At 56.1% G+C, this 17,187-nt stretch overlaps 1 protein-coding gene across 1 annotated transcript in view; it reads right to left on the bottom strand.

Moving 5' to 3' along the window:
• Positions 1 to 1,146: 1,146 nt before the first annotated feature.
• Snx29 (sorting nexin 29) overlaps positions 1,147 to 17,187 on the bottom strand; it is a 384,257-nt gene continuing 368,216 nt past the window's right edge. The window contains exons 20-21 of the mRNA XM_026385539.2: positions 16,747 to 16,886; positions 1,147 to 4,295 (exon numbers count right to left, since the gene is read on the bottom strand). Coding sequence (XP_026241324.2) covers positions 4,166 to 4,295; positions 16,747 to 16,886 — 270 coding nt within the window. The 3' untranslated portion in view covers positions 1,147 to 4,165. The remainder of the gene's footprint in view (positions 4,296 to 16,746; positions 16,887 to 17,187) is intronic.

Here is a 17,187-nt window from a genome sequence, read left to right as displayed (position 1 = left end):
GAACTCTGTGCCCAGCAGAGTCCCATCCCGGGAAGTGGCTGGGAGCAGAGTCCCTGAGCAGTCGAGGACAGTTTGCTCAATACCAGGCTGGAACTCAAGGATGCAGGAGCCTGGGATCAGCTGGGGTGTGGCCAAGGTGACCCAGGCTGTGCAGGACGGAGCCATCCCTAGGTGCTCATCCACCTGGGACTGGGTGGCTCGGTCAGCACTTGGACAAGCACCCACGGTGCTGGGCTCTGGAAAGTTCTGGAAGTAAGCGGGGAGCTACAGGGCCTGGCATGGCACTCACACCATCCACCCTCTGGACTCCGCCTTTGCCCTCCACCTCCAGTGTTCCTGGGCTCAGGGCTGCCTACAGGGACACCCTTGTGGCCCCGGGTGAGGACCCTCCGTCCCCTCACCCCCTCGGGCAGCTCTCATCCCCAGAGCCTTCCCTGGCTGTGACTGGTATGAACTTTGAAGCCCAGGTATTTATGGAGGGGCACAGGGCGTGGTTTTCTCTTCCTCCGGGTCTCAGTTAAAGGCCACTTTGCCCAAGAGGACTCCCAGGTCTAGCTCCTTGGCTCTTGGCCACTAGTGGCTAGAGACCAGGGACTCCACCAAGCAGGCTGCAGGGCACGGGCCACGCCAGCAGTGCAGGGGTTGAGGCCTGGTCTACGAGAGACCTCTGCCCCGCTAGTCTTTCTCCAATTGCTGTTTATCCTTTGGTATTAACTTGCTGCCATCTGAAATTTCCTAGATGGTTGACTCAAAAAAAACCAACTTCTCCCTCTGCCTCACCGTGAATGTATGTCTAACACAGGGGGGGGTCCCTTTTGGTCTTGATCCCTGCCCTGTGCCTGGTATACAGTAGGTGCCTTGTACTTACGATTGCTCTTGTCCACTCACTCAGATGAGGAGGGTTTTGTTTTCTTGGTGTGGAATTTTGATCCTTCAGCTCCACCCAGTGACATGGTAACTCTGGGATTTTATTCCATTTAATTCAAGCAAAATTGGGATGAGTTGACAGATCTGTCCAGGCTGACACGTGGACTGGCGAGGGAGCTTCCTCAGGATGTTGGTTAGCAGTCCACCTCAACCTTGGTGGCTGATAAAGAGCTGAGACCTCAGAGTGAGCTTGTGACTTACAAAATGTCGTCGTTTTTATTTTGTCACTGTAAAGAGGTTTAATCAACCAGATTGTAACAAAATTACCACAGCTTATTCCAAAAGAAAATTTTAATACAAGAGACTTTAGAAAATTAAACATTTTTGTTTAAAAATTCTATCGTGTAAACCATAACGTAAGAGGGTAGTTGGGAGCCTGCCCGCTGAGGTCACCTCTGCCCAGGCTGGGGGGCCCAGGGTCTGTGCTCAGGTGAGGCCCACCCACCATGCCCAGGATGCGGTGGTCACGCCATCCTTTCCAGGTGACTGAGATGACGGAAAGCCAGTTAGTTCCTCTGCCACCCTCGGAATCCCTGCTCTCCAGGCAGAGAACCCAGGGATGGCCTGCATGGGTCAGCTAGTGGCTTCCAAGCAGGTGGGACACGGGCAGTGGAGCCCTGGGCCTCCAGCGGCTCCTAGTGGGTGTCCCCGGGGCACAGGTTCGCCCACTTTGAGAGAACGTGGATTTCTCTCCTAATACAACCTTCAGGTCCAGGGAGGCCCGTTGAACTTGTAATAATTGAGGGACAGGATTTTGAGCCCCTAAAATTGAGACGTGGCTGTCGCAAGACACACAGGGGAACCGGAGCCCTTCGAGGACTGGGGCGAGCTGTGGGGTCTGAGGGTGCACCTCGTTCCTATGATCCAGTAGCCGAGGCTTTGTTACAGAAACATAATCAAGAGACTGTTACAGAAACATTAAAATGAACTTTTTGGCACAGAAAAGTTAGATAAAATATACAGTGCTACCTTTGTGCAGGATTAGCTGATCAGAATAGCAAATATTTAACATTAGCTTTATGATGTAACGCACAATATTTTGAAAAACGTTCATTACAAAAGACCTTGTTTGTAAGTGGGTGCCAGGTCATGGTCTCCCGGCCTTGTCCAGGGTGAAGTGCTGAGCTGTTGGGACAGTTACTGCCTTTGGGGTTGAGACGTGAGTGTGAGGCTCTCCTGGGACACCCCCCAGCCAGGCTGCCACGTGGGGCAGGGTGGCCAGTGGCCAGGGCTTTCTTGGGCAGGGTCTGGCCCATCAGTCACACACCAAGGCCAGAAGGTGCTGCTGGAGCCAGGGGGGGTTCCAGAGGCTGACAGCGGTGGGAGGGCGTTTAGGGGGACCCCAGAGAACAGGGCCTGGCCTTCATGGGACAGGTCAGCTGGTGTCTCTAGGCTGCAGACAGGTGGAGCAGGAACCTGGCCTGTAGTGCTGTGACCCCATCCTCAGAGTGACAAATTGTCCCATGCAGAACTGGGAGAAAGCAAGGGCCCCAGATTCGGGCATCAGGAAACGCATCCCACAGCTGCTGTGCAGGACCCACCGGGAGGACCATGGTCATCCTTCCTATGCGTGTGTCCGGCTGGCACCAGGTAGGCCTCTGTTATCAACCGGATAGATAGAACGGTGGCAGGTGGGGTGTTGTGCCTTTAAGAAACAGGCGACGAAAGCTCAGAGTTCAGTGGGGGTCACATGTGCGTTGAACACCTATAAGGGGATGACTGGCCGTTCCAGGGCTTCCAAGATCAGAAGAGGTGGGCAGACTGCAAACCACGGGACTCCTGTAGCCTCTGGGCACATCCTCTTACAGTTCACATCGTGGAGAGCTGGACCCACTTTCTATGAATAATTAAAGGGCAAGCAGACAGGTGACTGTCGCTCTCGGGCGATTTTTCTGAACTTCCTGTGCAGAATGTTGAAGGAGGTTCCTGGTGGGGTGGCTGGGGAGAGCGAGGCCAGTGCACCCCTTGCCTGCTGATTGGGTGTCTGAGGAGGGTCCACCCTATGGAACACAGCAGGACGAAGAAGCCATCTCGGTGTAGACCCCCTGGTCAGGGGGGACGGTGGACAGTCCTGCAGCCAGCCCCTGCCCTCGAGGGCTCTGTGTTCACAGGGGCCAGGGCTGCTCTGCTCAGTGAGGCCGCGTACGCCAGCAGTTCTGGCACCTGCAAGCTGACAGCAGGGCCCCATGAAGCCCTCGGCTGCCTCTTGGTCGGCTGGGCATGTTGATGGCTTCCCTGCCCGCACTGGGGACCCTGGTGGCTCAGTGAGATTTCAGCCAATGAACTGAGAGGGTTCAAGCACAAGCCCACGGTGGCCTTGCATGACCCCTCCCTCGCCTGTCATCCATACAGGCCACGATGGCCCAGTGGACACGGGGCCACACTCTACCCAGCCCTTGCGCACGCCCTCGGTGCGGAGGTGCCATGATGCTGAGGTGGAGCCACCTGACCCAGGCTGGCGGAGGACCGAGGGGGCTGCTGCGCTGGTCATCCTGCTCCCTGTGACAGGAGGGACAAGGGTTTCATTCCCTCTGAAAGGGGACAGATGGCATATCACAAACTGTCTTTGGGGAACAATCATGATCTGTTCAGGTGCCGGTTACAGATGGATCTGGTCCCCCAAGCCAGGTCCATGACCTGAGGCCAGCAGCGCCTGGCCAGGCCTGGGTTGGAGGTTCGGAGCCCACACCCAGCCCGATGAGCTGCATGGTGGCCTCAGGGTTCCTAGGTGGTGCTGCTTCCTGCAGCCAAGCACCCAAGTTCAATGTCACCGGTGGCTCCTTCACAGTCTGTGGGAATGTCTGCCCACAGGAGTGATACCACGGGGTGTCCAGTGACCACTGATGGAGGGTGACAGAGCTCTGTCTGTCCAGAGGGTACAGCCAGGTGGTCAGGTTCAAAAGAGGCCAATTCCCTCGTGGGAAAGAGGCTTCCTGTGGAGCCTGGGCACTGTGCATTCCACCTGGGGACCCCAGCCCGAGCAAGGAATAGGTGGCTTTGCTGCCCTTGGCAAGCAGTGGCCACGTGGGCCAGTCTGTCCAACGAGGAACCGCCGCACGCTCAGGACAGGGGCCTGGCAGCTCTGAGACTGACCAGTTTAATCAGGGTGGCATGTGGCCGGCAGGGAAGGTGTGCTCTCTGGGTTGACCAGGTGGATGTGGTCATCACTCCAAAGCGTCGGGCCAGCTGCCGTGGCCAAGTCAGGGACAGAGTGGCTGGGATCTGGATTCTGCTGAGGTCAGAGGTCACCGCTCTGGGGCTCCACGTTGCGCGTCTCCCTGGGATGACCACGGGACAGCTTGGGGAAGCGGGAAGCCGCTTTGGGCCGGCCGTTCTTGTTCAGGGGCTCTCCGGGAGGGGTGATGTCACTGTAAGACAGGAGGAGAATCGATGGTTGGGGGGGACAGCCACTACTTAACGTCCCATTTCCCCACTCAGCTATGTCACTGAGGATCCACCCAAGCCAGCTGTGTGTCTGAGCTGGCTCATGAGGCCACATTCTGGACCCCATTTTAGGGTCATGAAGTGATGCAACCACCTTGATCTCCCAGCAAGGGCACATTTCACAGCCAAAGAGGAGAAACTTCTCTGGAAAACACACATTTAAGGTCATAAAAGATACGCAGCAAGAGACGGGACCCACAGGAGGGGACACTGATGTCACCAAACACCTACCCAAAAGGATGGCCTGCAGCCAGGAACCTGCCACCTTTCCTACCCCCAAGGGTAGTTACGACTGGGCACTGGAAGGACGCGCTAACGCACAGTCTGGTCGGTGTGGCACCAGCAGCTCCTGCTGAGCCCAGATGCAGGATTGTCCTTCTCTTTGCCATCAGGGCTCTTTAGTTTTGTGAGAGGGGGAGACGGGGCTGGTCAGGGGTGACCTCTCCCACGAGCTGACACTTGAGCTAGGGTGTGAACTCGAGATGAGGGTGGACTTGGCTACAATGTCTTCTGGTTGGGCGAGAGGGTCTGCAAGGTGGGGGTAGTCCCGGCAGCAGAGCTGTGGTGTGCACAGGTCATGTGATCCAAAGAAGGTATCAGAACAGTGGACAGAGTGAAGATGGAGACGGGGTCTGGTAACCACTGATATGTTCTAATCCCTGCTCCAGGGGGTGACGCTGGACTCGGTGATGCCCAGAGTGGCTTCAAGGTCATGGTGACCGTGGCTCTGAAAGCCCACCAGGCCCATCCCCTGTTCCTCACCTCAAATCCATAACCCCAGCCTCCCGTGCTGCCCTCCAGGCCCACTACAGTGCCACTGGCTCCTGGGAGTGCCCACGCCCCGAGCGCCAGGCCTGTCTGACTCAGGCCCCCTCCTGTGTGGTCCATCAGCAGCCCAGAGCTCTGATCCTCAGGAGACCTCTGGCTGTGTTTGTAACACGAGCCTCCTGTGGACTGGGGCTGAGTTTCCATAGGGTCCTGCACCCTCAAGATCAGATCCCAACAGTCCCCTTTCAGTACGGCTGGCGATGCTGAGTGTCCTCCCAGAAAGTGGGACGCCTTCTGCTTGAAGGGTCTGCTCATCAGACACCAAGACGGCTCCCGCTCCCTCCCCCAGGGGAGAAGATATGGCAGGAGACCTCCTGCCCCCTCATCTTGGCTCTTCAGCTGCTCTGCACTTTTTGAAACAGACCCCTTCATTATTTTCAGGAATAGGTAGCACAGAAAGTGGTGCAAAGTCAAAAAGCAAGTCCGCCCCACCCTGTCCTCCAGGCAGCCAGGGCTATCATCTGAAAAAATTTTTCAAAGAATCTTTCTAGAGCTATCTACTGCACCCAGGAGTGTATATGATAGAGTGGATGCATAGGATACTTACCGATTGTTTGTGCTCTCTAAAGACAGGGGAGTATCTGCTGCTGCGGCCACTTCTCCCTCCTGTGACGCAACCATGGAGAGCTGTCACTTCAGAGATCGGCCGTGTCATTCTAGTGCCAGGGTTGGCAAACTTTAAAGGGCCAGAGGTAAGTGTTGTAGGCTTGGGGACCACCTGGTCTCTGTTGGAGCGGCTGCAGCCCAGTAGTGGGTGGAAGGCAGGACCTGGCCAGCTATCTAACACCTGGGCATCAATCACAGCTGTCTGACCACACGGTACCAAGGAGGCGAGGCTGCACTTTGCTCCTCACCCCCAGGTCTCAGGCTAAATGCTGGACAGACCTTGCTTGGCGACTCCTTCAGCCCAAGCAGCATCCGGAACCCTAGCACACCAGGCACTAGATCCCCCTTAAGTGGGTTTAGGCCACGCTGTTCTCTAGAGCTGGGTGTAGCCCTCGGGGTGGTGCAAGGGAGGCATCGGGCTGGGTGTCCCAGGCGAGGCCCTGTCTCCACCCCTCACTACCATGTTGACTTGAGTAAGCGCCAGACCTCCAACTCCGAGCTCTTCCCTCTGCTGTACGTCCAAGACCTGCCCCACTGACCTCGCAGCTGTGGGCCCAGTCCCTGCCACCACCCCTCTCTTGCCCCCCTTCAGTTGCCGACCCAACCTGTGCCTGGGGTAGAGTTGGGATCGCCTAGTTTTCCACCACCCTGGAGCCGGGCCCTGCCTGTCGAGTGCTGTGTAGTCTCCCAAAGCCCCTGGCACGGCAGGTGCTGCAGGACCCGCACCCAGGGCCCAGGAAGACGGGTCCGGGTTCCTGCTGAGTTGGAACCAGAGGATGTGCCTGGTGGGGCTTGGAGAGGGGATACTGGCTGGTGAGTGTGCGAGGCTTAAGGGAGGGCCACCAACGGTGCCACATAGAGGACAGTCCACTGGAGTTTGCATTTCTTCTAGAATTGGTGCCATAAACCCTCTGAGATGGTGGCCTTAGAAAGGGTGGGACCACCACTGAGGACTGGAGGGCAGGGGAGCTGGCAGGATCTGTTTTCCCGAGCTGCTGGGTACAAGTCACCCGGAGCCTTCAACCACAGTTGGAGGTCACGGGTCCAAAACAGGCCTCTCAGTGCTGAAATCAGGATGACAGAGGGTATGCAGGGCCCAGACGCAACCAGAAGGCACAGGTGTCCTGGGCAGCCTCCTCCCTGTGGGGCACGGTGAGGTCTAGGCCTGGTGCCATGCAGGCCGACCCTGCGGCCACCCTCTGTGGGAGAGCATTTAACCCTCCCAGTCGCCTGCTGGGATTGAAGGATATCAACCCCGTCTCGGGCCAAGAGGCCGAGTGGTAGGGAACCTGGCCCAACACTTTAGCGTCCCCCCTGTGACCAGCTGAGGGCGCCTCCTCACAGGACTGGGCCTCTGGAGCCACAAAGTACTGCTTAATTACTTGATGTGGGTTGAAGAATGAGCCCCTCCCCAACACTGCCATGTCAGGGGTCTAAGGCACCAGGCTGTGGCTTCTCTCTTCCTGCCACGATTGCCTGTTGTGAATTGTAAAGATGCCAACTGTAAAGATCCCTTTACTTAGGGGGCAGGAGAGAGTGCTGCCGTCTGTAGGCTACCAGAGCAGGATGTTCCTTTCTCTCCTTCCCAAGAAATGTGACTGGAGCGACACCTAGTCCAGACGCAGTGAGCACGCATCCCTGGTAAACGCCAGTCGTGTTATCAGCTGGACCCTGCGCTCCCTGGAGACATCTCTAGCTCCCCTTACACCCAGAGGACAGCGGGAGAACTCCGACTTCTCTGGACTCCAGTTACTCTCGAGTTACTGAGTCTGGCTGTCACACTCTGGTTCCTTATTGCCCAAACTGAGTAACGGCGACCACCCTCTAGAGACTTGTGAGGAACGTACAGCATCCAGCCGGGTGACGGCCCCGGGTACGGGCGCAGCACCTGCAGTGAGGCCCTGGGGGGCCTTCCTAGGTCATCCGTCTCGGGGACTCCCTGCCCCACTCAGGGCCATGGAGGGGCGCTGCAGCAGCAAGGCCACACTCTAGCCACCCGCCCCCTGAAATGCCACACCAACAGCCCTGAGACTGAAGGTGGGGAAGGGCCTCCATGGTCACTCCCAGGGTCAGACGGGGGCCTTTCTCACCACCAATGGCATTTCCCAAGAATTACTGATCAGCTTCATCCTCAGCCCAACCTGTTCAACTGGCACAGCCCTGAAAACATGCTCATGTCACCTGGGGGCCTGGCCCAGTTGAAGCCTAGGAGGACACAGGCTTAGCCCCAAGATCCACGCTTGAACTTGGTAGCACCTCCCGTTGCTGCCTCAAGGAACCTGTCACTCAGCTAGGAGGTGCCCATACTTCTGCTCTCCCAAGAAAGATGCCTTATTTCCTCTCACTCACTGCAAACCCCACACCTGCTCAGGTGACAGCGCTGCCCCCACCTTGGAGGTAAGGAAGGTGAGGGGGATGCAGTTATCATAGGTGTCTGGCTACTTGGGGGAAAGTCCAGTCTTTCTGCTGCCCCCCCTGGGCAATCTTCCCTCCTGCCTGGGCTCAGCCAGGCCTGTCCTGATGTCAGCCTGCTTTTGAGAGTGCAGATGGCGAGCCCCAGTGGGGTGGGCTCTCTACGGCTGCGCCTTCGCCTTTGATACCTTAACAGCTCAAGAGGCAAAATGTGGCCCCAGGAGAGACTATTGGGGGGGGGGGGAGAAAGAGACCTGACGGTGTTTACAGGGCGAGGGGGCGTTCTCAAAGCTGCCTTGCTGGAGCTTTGCATTCGTGGGCTAGCTGTCCCCAACCCTCCGTGCACCAGCCACCCCCTCATGGATTCCAGCATCACCCAAAGCCCCACCACTGGTGAGGATGTGACTGGTTCCAAGCTGCAGTGCAGCTTTCCCCAGTCGTCGCTGGCCCCTGGCCAAGGTGCAGAAAGCCTTCGAGGCTGGAAAGGCCTGGACCTCATGTTGGTGCCTGTGGCTTCCGGGGCCCCATTTGTGCACAGTCTTCTGCCAGCTCCTCCTGTGCTCAGTCCTAGATCTCTCACCAGGCCCGTGGCATGACAGGGCCCCTGTTCACGGGCCCAGCCTGCACCTCAGAGCCGAACTCCAGGCTCCAAGGCCACTCAACGGCTCTGGGGGGCTGACAGGCATCTCTCAGTGCAGCGCCTCAAGGCCACCTCTCACACCCACCCCTGCAGTAAACAGCAGCTCTGTTCCTCATGCCAACACTGAGGACATGTCCCAGACTCCTCCCATCCCCACTGAGCAGATCCTGTTGGGTCTGCCTTCAGAGTGCAGCGGGTCACGGCCCAGCCCTCCCAGCCTGGCCAGATGCCATCCTGTGACTGTTTCCTTCTCCTCCTCTGGGGCTGGCAGGGTGCCCCCTTGACCACAGATTGCATAGGACATGAGTGTCCTCCCTAGTCTGGCTTCTGTTGTCTCAGGCAGGCTGGGCACTGTCGGGGCCTTGGCATGGGTGTGCCTCTGCTGCCCCAGCCCCCACTTTTTCTCCACAGCAATCGCCACCTGACACCCAGGTCCTCCTGGCCACTTCCTGCTCTTGAACTCGCAGTGTTTGAGAGGGGGTGATGCACACAGCAGGTGCCTGCCTGGTAAGCACCACGGGTGGGCAATGGGCTTCAGGCTGCCTCCTTGCTCGTTTCCAGAAAACCAAATGAGCATGGTCTTCAGCTTTTAGTGTTTAGACTGTTTTCATGTATTTTTGAAAGCTAATCCTAATCACTTATGTTAAACTTCCTTTGATAAAATGTACTTGCATGAAGGTAGTTACTTAAATGTCTCTAATTTTATCATGTTTTGTTAATTTTCCAGTCAAAACAATAGTTTTAATCACAGCGGTTCTAGATGTATCAGGAAACACACTTCTCCCTAGTAATTGTTTATAATTATCCATCGATCAACCCAGAACTCCCCCACTATCCTTCCTGGGTTGAACAATCCCCCTCTGGTGTCCTGTTTCAGGTTAGCTGTATCCAGCTGGGTTATCTCTGCCATTCTGCAAAAATGGGCAGGTCACCCTGCCCTCTGCCACAGACTGAGGACTCGAACCCAGAAGTGCCCCATACTTTCTGGTCTTTGTGCACTGAGGTTGGTGGGGTTGTGGCATCAGGCTCTTTATCCCCACTCCGCCCTGTGGTGCCAGAGTAACAAACACCAGAGTGTCAGGGCCCTCGGACCAGCCAAGACTGAGTTCAAGGACAGAGTAGAAGTTGCAGTGACACAGGAAGGGGCCACGTGTGGGCAGCTGCTAGAAGCTGGAGAAGGCTCCAGAAGGAACTAGCCCTGCCTCAGCCACTAAACTTGACACAATGACAATAGAAAATTAGACAGAAAAAACCATCAGAAGAGCCGTGGTCCCAAGAGGTGGGAAGACCCCCCAGGGCTCCTCTTCCTCCCTGTCCTCTCCACTGGCCCCACACGGGCTCATTTGTGGGAAGGATGTGAACCTTGACCCAGTCGTCAAGCTAAAGTTAACTCAAGTGAGTCACAGAGCTGGGTGTAAAGTTAATATTCAGGAGAAAGTCTGTGCCCTGGTTTAGGCAGTTTTTTTAGACATGACATCCAAAGCAAAATCCAGGCTGAAAGACCGTACCTGACAAAGGACTTGAACTTCCCAGACTTAACTGTGTGAAATGGACAGAAAACCTGAGGGGCAGGTGGTGCCAGGCAGGCTCACGAGGTGCTGCCCGAGGAGAATAGTGCCGCCTCCTGCATGACTACGAAGAAACACCGAGGATGCAGAGCAACGGTGTCCCACTGCTGGGGGCGGGGGGCAACGTCACTGTCACTTTGGCCCACAGAGCTTGCCAGTCACCGTTTACCCAATGACCCAACACCCCACTCTCTAGGAAAATGAAAACTCTAGCAACCTCTACTAGCAACATCACGTCTTAGGGAAAAGCTGCACTGCGTCCACTCGTGGACTTCATGCCTGATCTGCCCTGCAGCCTGGGGGACTCCCAAGGGAACCATGCCAAGGGCAGGAGGCCGTATACTATCCGTGGATGCACCATTCTTGGAAAGACAGAGCCCAAGGATGCAGGAGGGCGAGGATGGGGCTGGAGAGGTCCAGCAGAGGCAGCTGCCCACACCTCTGCATGGGCTCTGAGAAGAGCTGGACAGGCAACCAAAGGTGGGTTCCGGCAAGTCAGGCTGAGTGTTTAGAGTAGAGGCGAGCAGCCCTCTGACCAGCCCTGTTCCGGAGGCTGGGCCCCGGCTCATGGCTCTTCCCTCCACGGGCAATGCCACTGCCATGTCACATGCCCATAGGCACCCTCCTGCAGCTGCCTAGGACAAGCCACTGGTCCATGGTGACCCCAGCACTCCCTCACCCACCTGTCATTTGTTGCCATGTGACTCTGAGGTGCCCTGCCCCTGATCTCTGCTCAGAGGCAACTGGGAGTTGGTAGCCAGGATGAAGGCCCACTGGCTGTCCACTCTTCCCAGTCGAGGCTGGCCAGGAGCAGCACAGCAACATGCTACTGTCACATAGCGTCAACATGCCAGTAGCTGACTGATCACCCAAGAAGGCAAGTGCTCTGTTATTGCCCTAGATGTCACTTATCGCATGTGAAATGGCGTTACCCAAGGAGAAGAAAGCCATTGTACTTTGCTGGGACAAGAAGCCAGCCTGCTGTGCGGGTGGCTACGCCTCTAACTTGCTTCCCTTTCTTCAGACGACTTTCAGCTGCTCTCGTGTAAGACACGGGGCAGGGTGGGCCGTGGGGCCATCGCCCTGCAACTCGGCGTTTGGGGGTAAAGTGACTGCAGTGAACACGGCTTCCTCTTGGAAGTCACCTGCTAGGTGACACTTTTCAAGATTCTCTCCACAAAACTGTAAGGTCTTTGCCACAAGCTCCCTTTTATAGACGGGATACTGAGTCAGAGGGCCAGGTCTTCAGGCTGATGGGTAACGGGACTGGCATTTGAACCTCAATCTTGCCTTTTGTGTCACGTGGCTGTTTGAATGCTACCAAAAATTAATGACAACCCAGCCTTATCTGTTATGATCAAATCGGACCCTCTGCACCCTGACCAGTTACTGAGGAGAAAAAAGGGCCTCTGTGAGGGAGGCGGGGAGACTTGGCAGCCTGGTCGCTGGGAGTGAGGGCTTGGCAGAGGGATGCCATTGTCCAGACCTCTGAGCCTCCCTAATCAGCTTGCTGCTCCCTGGGGACACACGGAGAGATACGTGGTCTCTTGATGTCTCCAGGAGCGTGACTGCCAACACCTCAGAATGAGCACCTCTGACCTATCTTTAAGGAACCCAGAAGACAGAGCTGTGCCACTCCTGCAAATGACAAAAGGAATCGTCCTTACTGCTGCCAGAGCTGACCTAGCCGGAGCTCGCCACGGGCCTGCAGTTTAGTGCTCCAACCTTTGCCAGGGCCTGTCTCCAGACACGTCTTACAGATGAGGAAACCGAGGCACAGCCACTGGGAAGAATCTGAGATCAGCACATGGCAGCTCTGAGTCAAGCCCGGTCTACAGCCCTCCCCTCGTCACTCATGCCAAACACCCACTGTCCCCAGTCATGACAGCAACTTCTCAACCCGTTCCAGATGAGCTGGTGGGGAACACACAGCAGCGCACACAGGACTCCTGCTCGCTCCCTCCCAGCAGCCGCTCCCACAGATGGCTAGCAGGGCAGAGTCCTGAGGCCAAACTGCCTTCTTTCTGGACCAGGTAGATGGATAAGGAGGGGCTGTTGGTCACCTGGGTCCTCATCCCCCCAGGCCATAACCTCTGGAGTCCCTTAACTGGCCCCGGTCCCACCCTCCAGCAGTCTTACCCTAGAAGTTGACCCCAAAGGGGGGGTGGTGAACAGGACCATGGACAGCACCAACTCGTAGCCACAACAGGGGGCCTTAGAGCTGATGGTGGCAGGCCACCCCAGAGTGCCTCCCCAGGAGAGGCAGCAGGGCAGGTGAGTGACAGTGCAGAGGACCACACTGGAGCTTCTGAACTTGGAGACTGCCACCATTAACATGGTTCAGAGCGCTCTGTTGCACGCTGACGACATGGTGACCAGGCCTTGGCCCCATATCAACCCCACTGACACTCCCCTCTGTACCCTATCCCCGTGTGACACCATGGCTCAGCCACTTCACTTTTCGAGGCTCATTTTTCACAGCTGAGAAAAGAAAAGCACTGTGGAGTCTGGAGGACTTCAGGAGAAGGCTCCTGGCCTCACTCCTCTGGAAGCGGGCAGGGCCAGTGACCTCTTCTCCTGTCTCTTGCCTGATGGCAGAGGCCCAGGGGACACAGCTGCTTTTTACCAGATCCAGAGAGTCAGCTTCTGTGGCTAGAGCAGCCCTGGTCCATGGTTCCAAAAGCTGCCCACAGAATAAACAGCCCCCTGTGCAAAGCCAGGGCCAGCAGCCCTGCGGCCTCAGCCAGCGAGCTCTGGCATGGGCCCAGTAGGGGGAAGCCTTGTCCGTCCCCACCTGGGCCTTCCCCCTGAGACAGCCAGGCCTCAGCTTTGCTGTCCTGGATGCCTTGCTCTCTGCTGGGATTTCCCCCTCCTCCCAGGGATTCCTTTTGAATGACAGCAGCCCCTGAGCTGAGCACTCTCGAGACCTCGGCCATCTACCCATGTGTGCACAGACTCGGGCTGTGTTCTTGCCCAAGGTCACTCTCCTCTCTGGCAGAGTTGGGAACTATGATTGACTCCAAACCTCTGTACTTTCCAGGTCTGCCTTTGGGGCCACGGAGCTGGCATGAATCGGTGAGGCGGCCAAAGGAAGGGACCGGCTGGAGCAGAGGCCAAACCAGGGCACGCTCGTCCCACTGAAAGTCATTCACACTTATTTCCCAACCGTCCACACGAGATGGTCTGCTCATTCCAGCCACCTTAAACAGCACCTGCACTCCCTCCCCACACTGGGCTATGATGAGTACCCCCAAGGCGCTCCACAGAAGCAATGGGAGTCAGTTCCTGAACAATGTCACTGCTGTTAGCAGAGATTTGCAAGGCCAAAGGTCTCAGCTTGGACAAACCCTGGATGTGCACAGGTTGGGCATTCCATCCCTGAGCTGAACTTCACCTGTTCACTGAGAAAACGGCAGTTCACATTTTTGAAAAAAATATACAACAAATTCAAGTGTGGTGGCAGTGCAGCTGTGGAAGTTGGACCGCATTTCCTGCTGAAATCCCACTGGGAACTTTGCCTCCCACCCCAACTTCCCCTCCACCTTCAAGGAGCAGGGTGACTTCCCAAGGAAGAATGACTCTGCACAAACTCAACACTAAATGACAGCTCCTCAAATCATGGACGCCATCGCCCATTTGCAGTCCAGTCCTGAAGGATGACTCTCTGGAGGACAGGACCCCTTCACAAATGGTACCTGACCTTCCCCTTGGGAGGTGCTTACAGATGCACGTTTGCAGGGTCTGCCTTTTCCCCAACCACAGGCCAACACGATCAAAGTGAGCGTCTCAACAGAAGAGGGTGCTGGGGGCCGCCACTCATCTCTATTTGGGGAAGTAGACTCTGGTACGCTCCTGAGTCACACTGATACAGTCCCCAGTAGAAATGAAGTGGCCTACTTCCCAACATCCTACCTCCCAATTCAGCTCTCAGCTGCTGCTGGCATGGACAAGGCAGGCAACAGGAGGCCCAGAGGTTGGGGGTGGGTAGAATTCAACCTGCTGCTTCCACTCTGATTTGTGCGGATGGCAGATTGTTTAAAAGTCACAGTGCCCCTTGCAGAACACAGTGGAACACAGAGAAAATGGAAAACCATGTGCAAAAGCAGATCCTGCCTGAAAGTTCTAGGGAATGTCTTCATGAGGATAAATGAAAGCAAGTCCCACCAGCTTTGGTGTCGCCGAGGACCTTGTGCCCTGGAGTTGAATGTTGGGCTGGCTCCCAGGACTGACAACACAGGGGCATACAGCAAAAGCACCATGGGAGGATCAATGCTCAGTGGGCACAGGTCCCCACTGACCGCAGCTAGGGGCCGTGGCGCTGAGGGACAGAGCTCACCGATTATTCATGAAAAGCTTGATATCCGTTCCCCCACCCCGCAAAATCTGATGTCTTCTAAGGTTTTGATGTGGGCAACTACTTCAAATAAGAAAATCTCACTGCCCCTAAAAACAAGTGGGAGGGCTAGGCTCAAGACACACATCCCACCTGGATGCCTAGTGAGGTGACTGGCCAGGGGATCACTTGCTCGTCAGTACTGGGGAAGACGACACTTGGCAGTTTAACTGCCATCTTAATGGCAACTCTGGAAGCTCTCTTCCTAAGAGGGTCTCAGGAGGATCAGAGGAAATAAGGCAGTTGACAAATTAGGCAGTGCCCCAAGGATGGGGTGACATCTTAGGCAACAGGCCCACCCTCTTGGATCCTGAATTGGTATGTGAGAAAAATCTGTCAATTTGGAAGAATACTTATGCTTTGAGAGGTTTAGTTCCCTAGCCAAGAGATTTTTTTTTTTCCTTAAGGGCAAGGAATCTGGACCTCCTCCTTGCTAGACTTCAGTGAGTTGCTACTCTTGCTGTTTGGGCCAGCAAGGCCAGGCATGGCTGTGCGCACCTCCCCTTGCCCCCAGAGGAGACAACTTGAAGGCTGAGCTCTGCCTGGAGTTGGGAGGAAAGCCTGAGGAGTGAAGATGCTCCATTTCAAGATTTCAAGTGGGGTTTGGACCAGTGTCAACACTATGTCATTTGTGTTGTTTTTTTAAAGCTCATGAAATTGAACCTTGTGTCCTCCATGCTGATTAGACACCCAAGGTTTCTTGCTCAGCACTGCTGGGCCCAACCCATGCCCAAGCACCTGTGAAGAGGCAGTTTTTCCAACTCTGAGGTGCTGCTGGGTAGCCCTGGACGGGAGATGCCTGGACTGCTGAGCCTGCAGGGCCTCTGCTAAGACTCATCTTGGAGCCATGCCGCCTTTCATCAGGGAGGTGAGCCAAACGTTCACCACTCAGCAAGAGGTCAGCTCCCCACACACCAGGGCTCCCACGGGAGTGGACAAGAACTTCTCATGAACCAGTGTGGTCCCAGACCAAGGCATCACAAGCAAACGCCACACTCCAAAGAGCTCCCTCTGCCCGGGCACAGTGCCTTTTATCACAGCAGCACAACACAACGGTCTCCTCCCAAAAGCCCTGAAGTAGACCCAAACTGCCATCTTGGCTGCAGTGAGAGCAGGGAGCAGGGCAGCCCTGCCAGCATCTGCTGCAAGTTCAACCTGCAAGTCCCGGGCACATCCCCCAGGAAGCAGCCCGCGTCTGAGGTTCAGCATCGCTGCTGAACGAAACAGCCCACACCCTCCACATGCCATCAAAGGAATTGGGGAAGAGGAACCTGTTTCCAGCCCAGCAAGTCACAGTCCAATCCCACCCGTGGACACCCCCAGGTCTTTTCTATGGTTCCCACAATGACAACATCTTAGTCATAACTTCACTGCTTCTACAGCATCCCAGTTTTTACAAAACCAAGATGGTGTCATTTGGTTCTCCCAAGTCCAAGGATGTAAATGTCTCAGGCTAGGAGGAGACTGAGAACAGGGGGCTGCCACAGGAAAGTGGGCAGAGGAGACCCAGTTCAGAGCAGCACCCGCCCTGTTAACAGGCCACTGTGGACTGATCGTCTGAGGGTGGGACATGCAGACCCCTCTCAGAGGGAAGGGCAGGAGTCTGACCCCCGTCACAAGCCTGTTCATATTTGAGTGTTACTGACTGGGGTAACACGCCAGCGGGAGCTCGAGTTTGCTCAAGCTGCTCTAGTTTTGCAACATCTGGAAGCTGAACAGGACACGAATCTTTACTTTGATGGAGTTATTAAAAAATACAAAAACACAGACCTGAATTTACTTGAGGACTTCGCATAACCCTCCCTTCAGGGTCTCAGAAGCACCAAGGACAGCTCCCTGGGCACAGCTGGGCCACCAGAGCCAGACAGACCCCTTATTCCCCAACTCTCAAAAGGACAAAGCAGCAGTGCCCACTCCCAGGTACTCACACAAAGAAGGGCATCAGCTGGGTGAGGGTCTCCTTCTTGGGGCTGGCAGCAAACTCGGGCACCATCTGGATGACTTTGTTCATGACGCTGCGCAGGTAACTCTGGAGCTGCTTTCTCCGTTCCTCTACGAACTTGGCATCCTGAGGACAGACAGAAGGTGTGCTGGGTGGGCTCCCCTCGCTGTCCAGGAGGGACCCCATGGAGCCCACCGCATCGGTTCACCCAGCCGGCTCCAGGGCGTCTCTCGCCACTGCTTTACGAACAGAAAGTGTGACTGTTCACAGGTGGGGGACAGCTGGCCAGAACCTCCGGCAGTGTGCCCGGATGATGCCCAGCCAGCAGGGGTGGCTGCTCCCTCCTGGGCACAGCAATGTGCCAAGCGTGGTCTCGGGACAGAACCAAGAACATGACTTGGCTATCGTGTGCCGAGGCGTTCACACC

This window comes from Urocitellus parryii, chromosome 9, assembly GCF_045843805.1.
Source record: "Urocitellus parryii isolate mUroPar1 chromosome 9, mUroPar1.hap1, whole genome shotgun sequence".
Lineage (NCBI taxonomy): Eukaryota > Metazoa > Chordata > Mammalia > Rodentia > Sciuridae > Urocitellus > Urocitellus parryii.
Note: the sequence above shows the minus strand (reverse complement) of the source record. Positions and strands in the feature narration are given on the sequence as shown.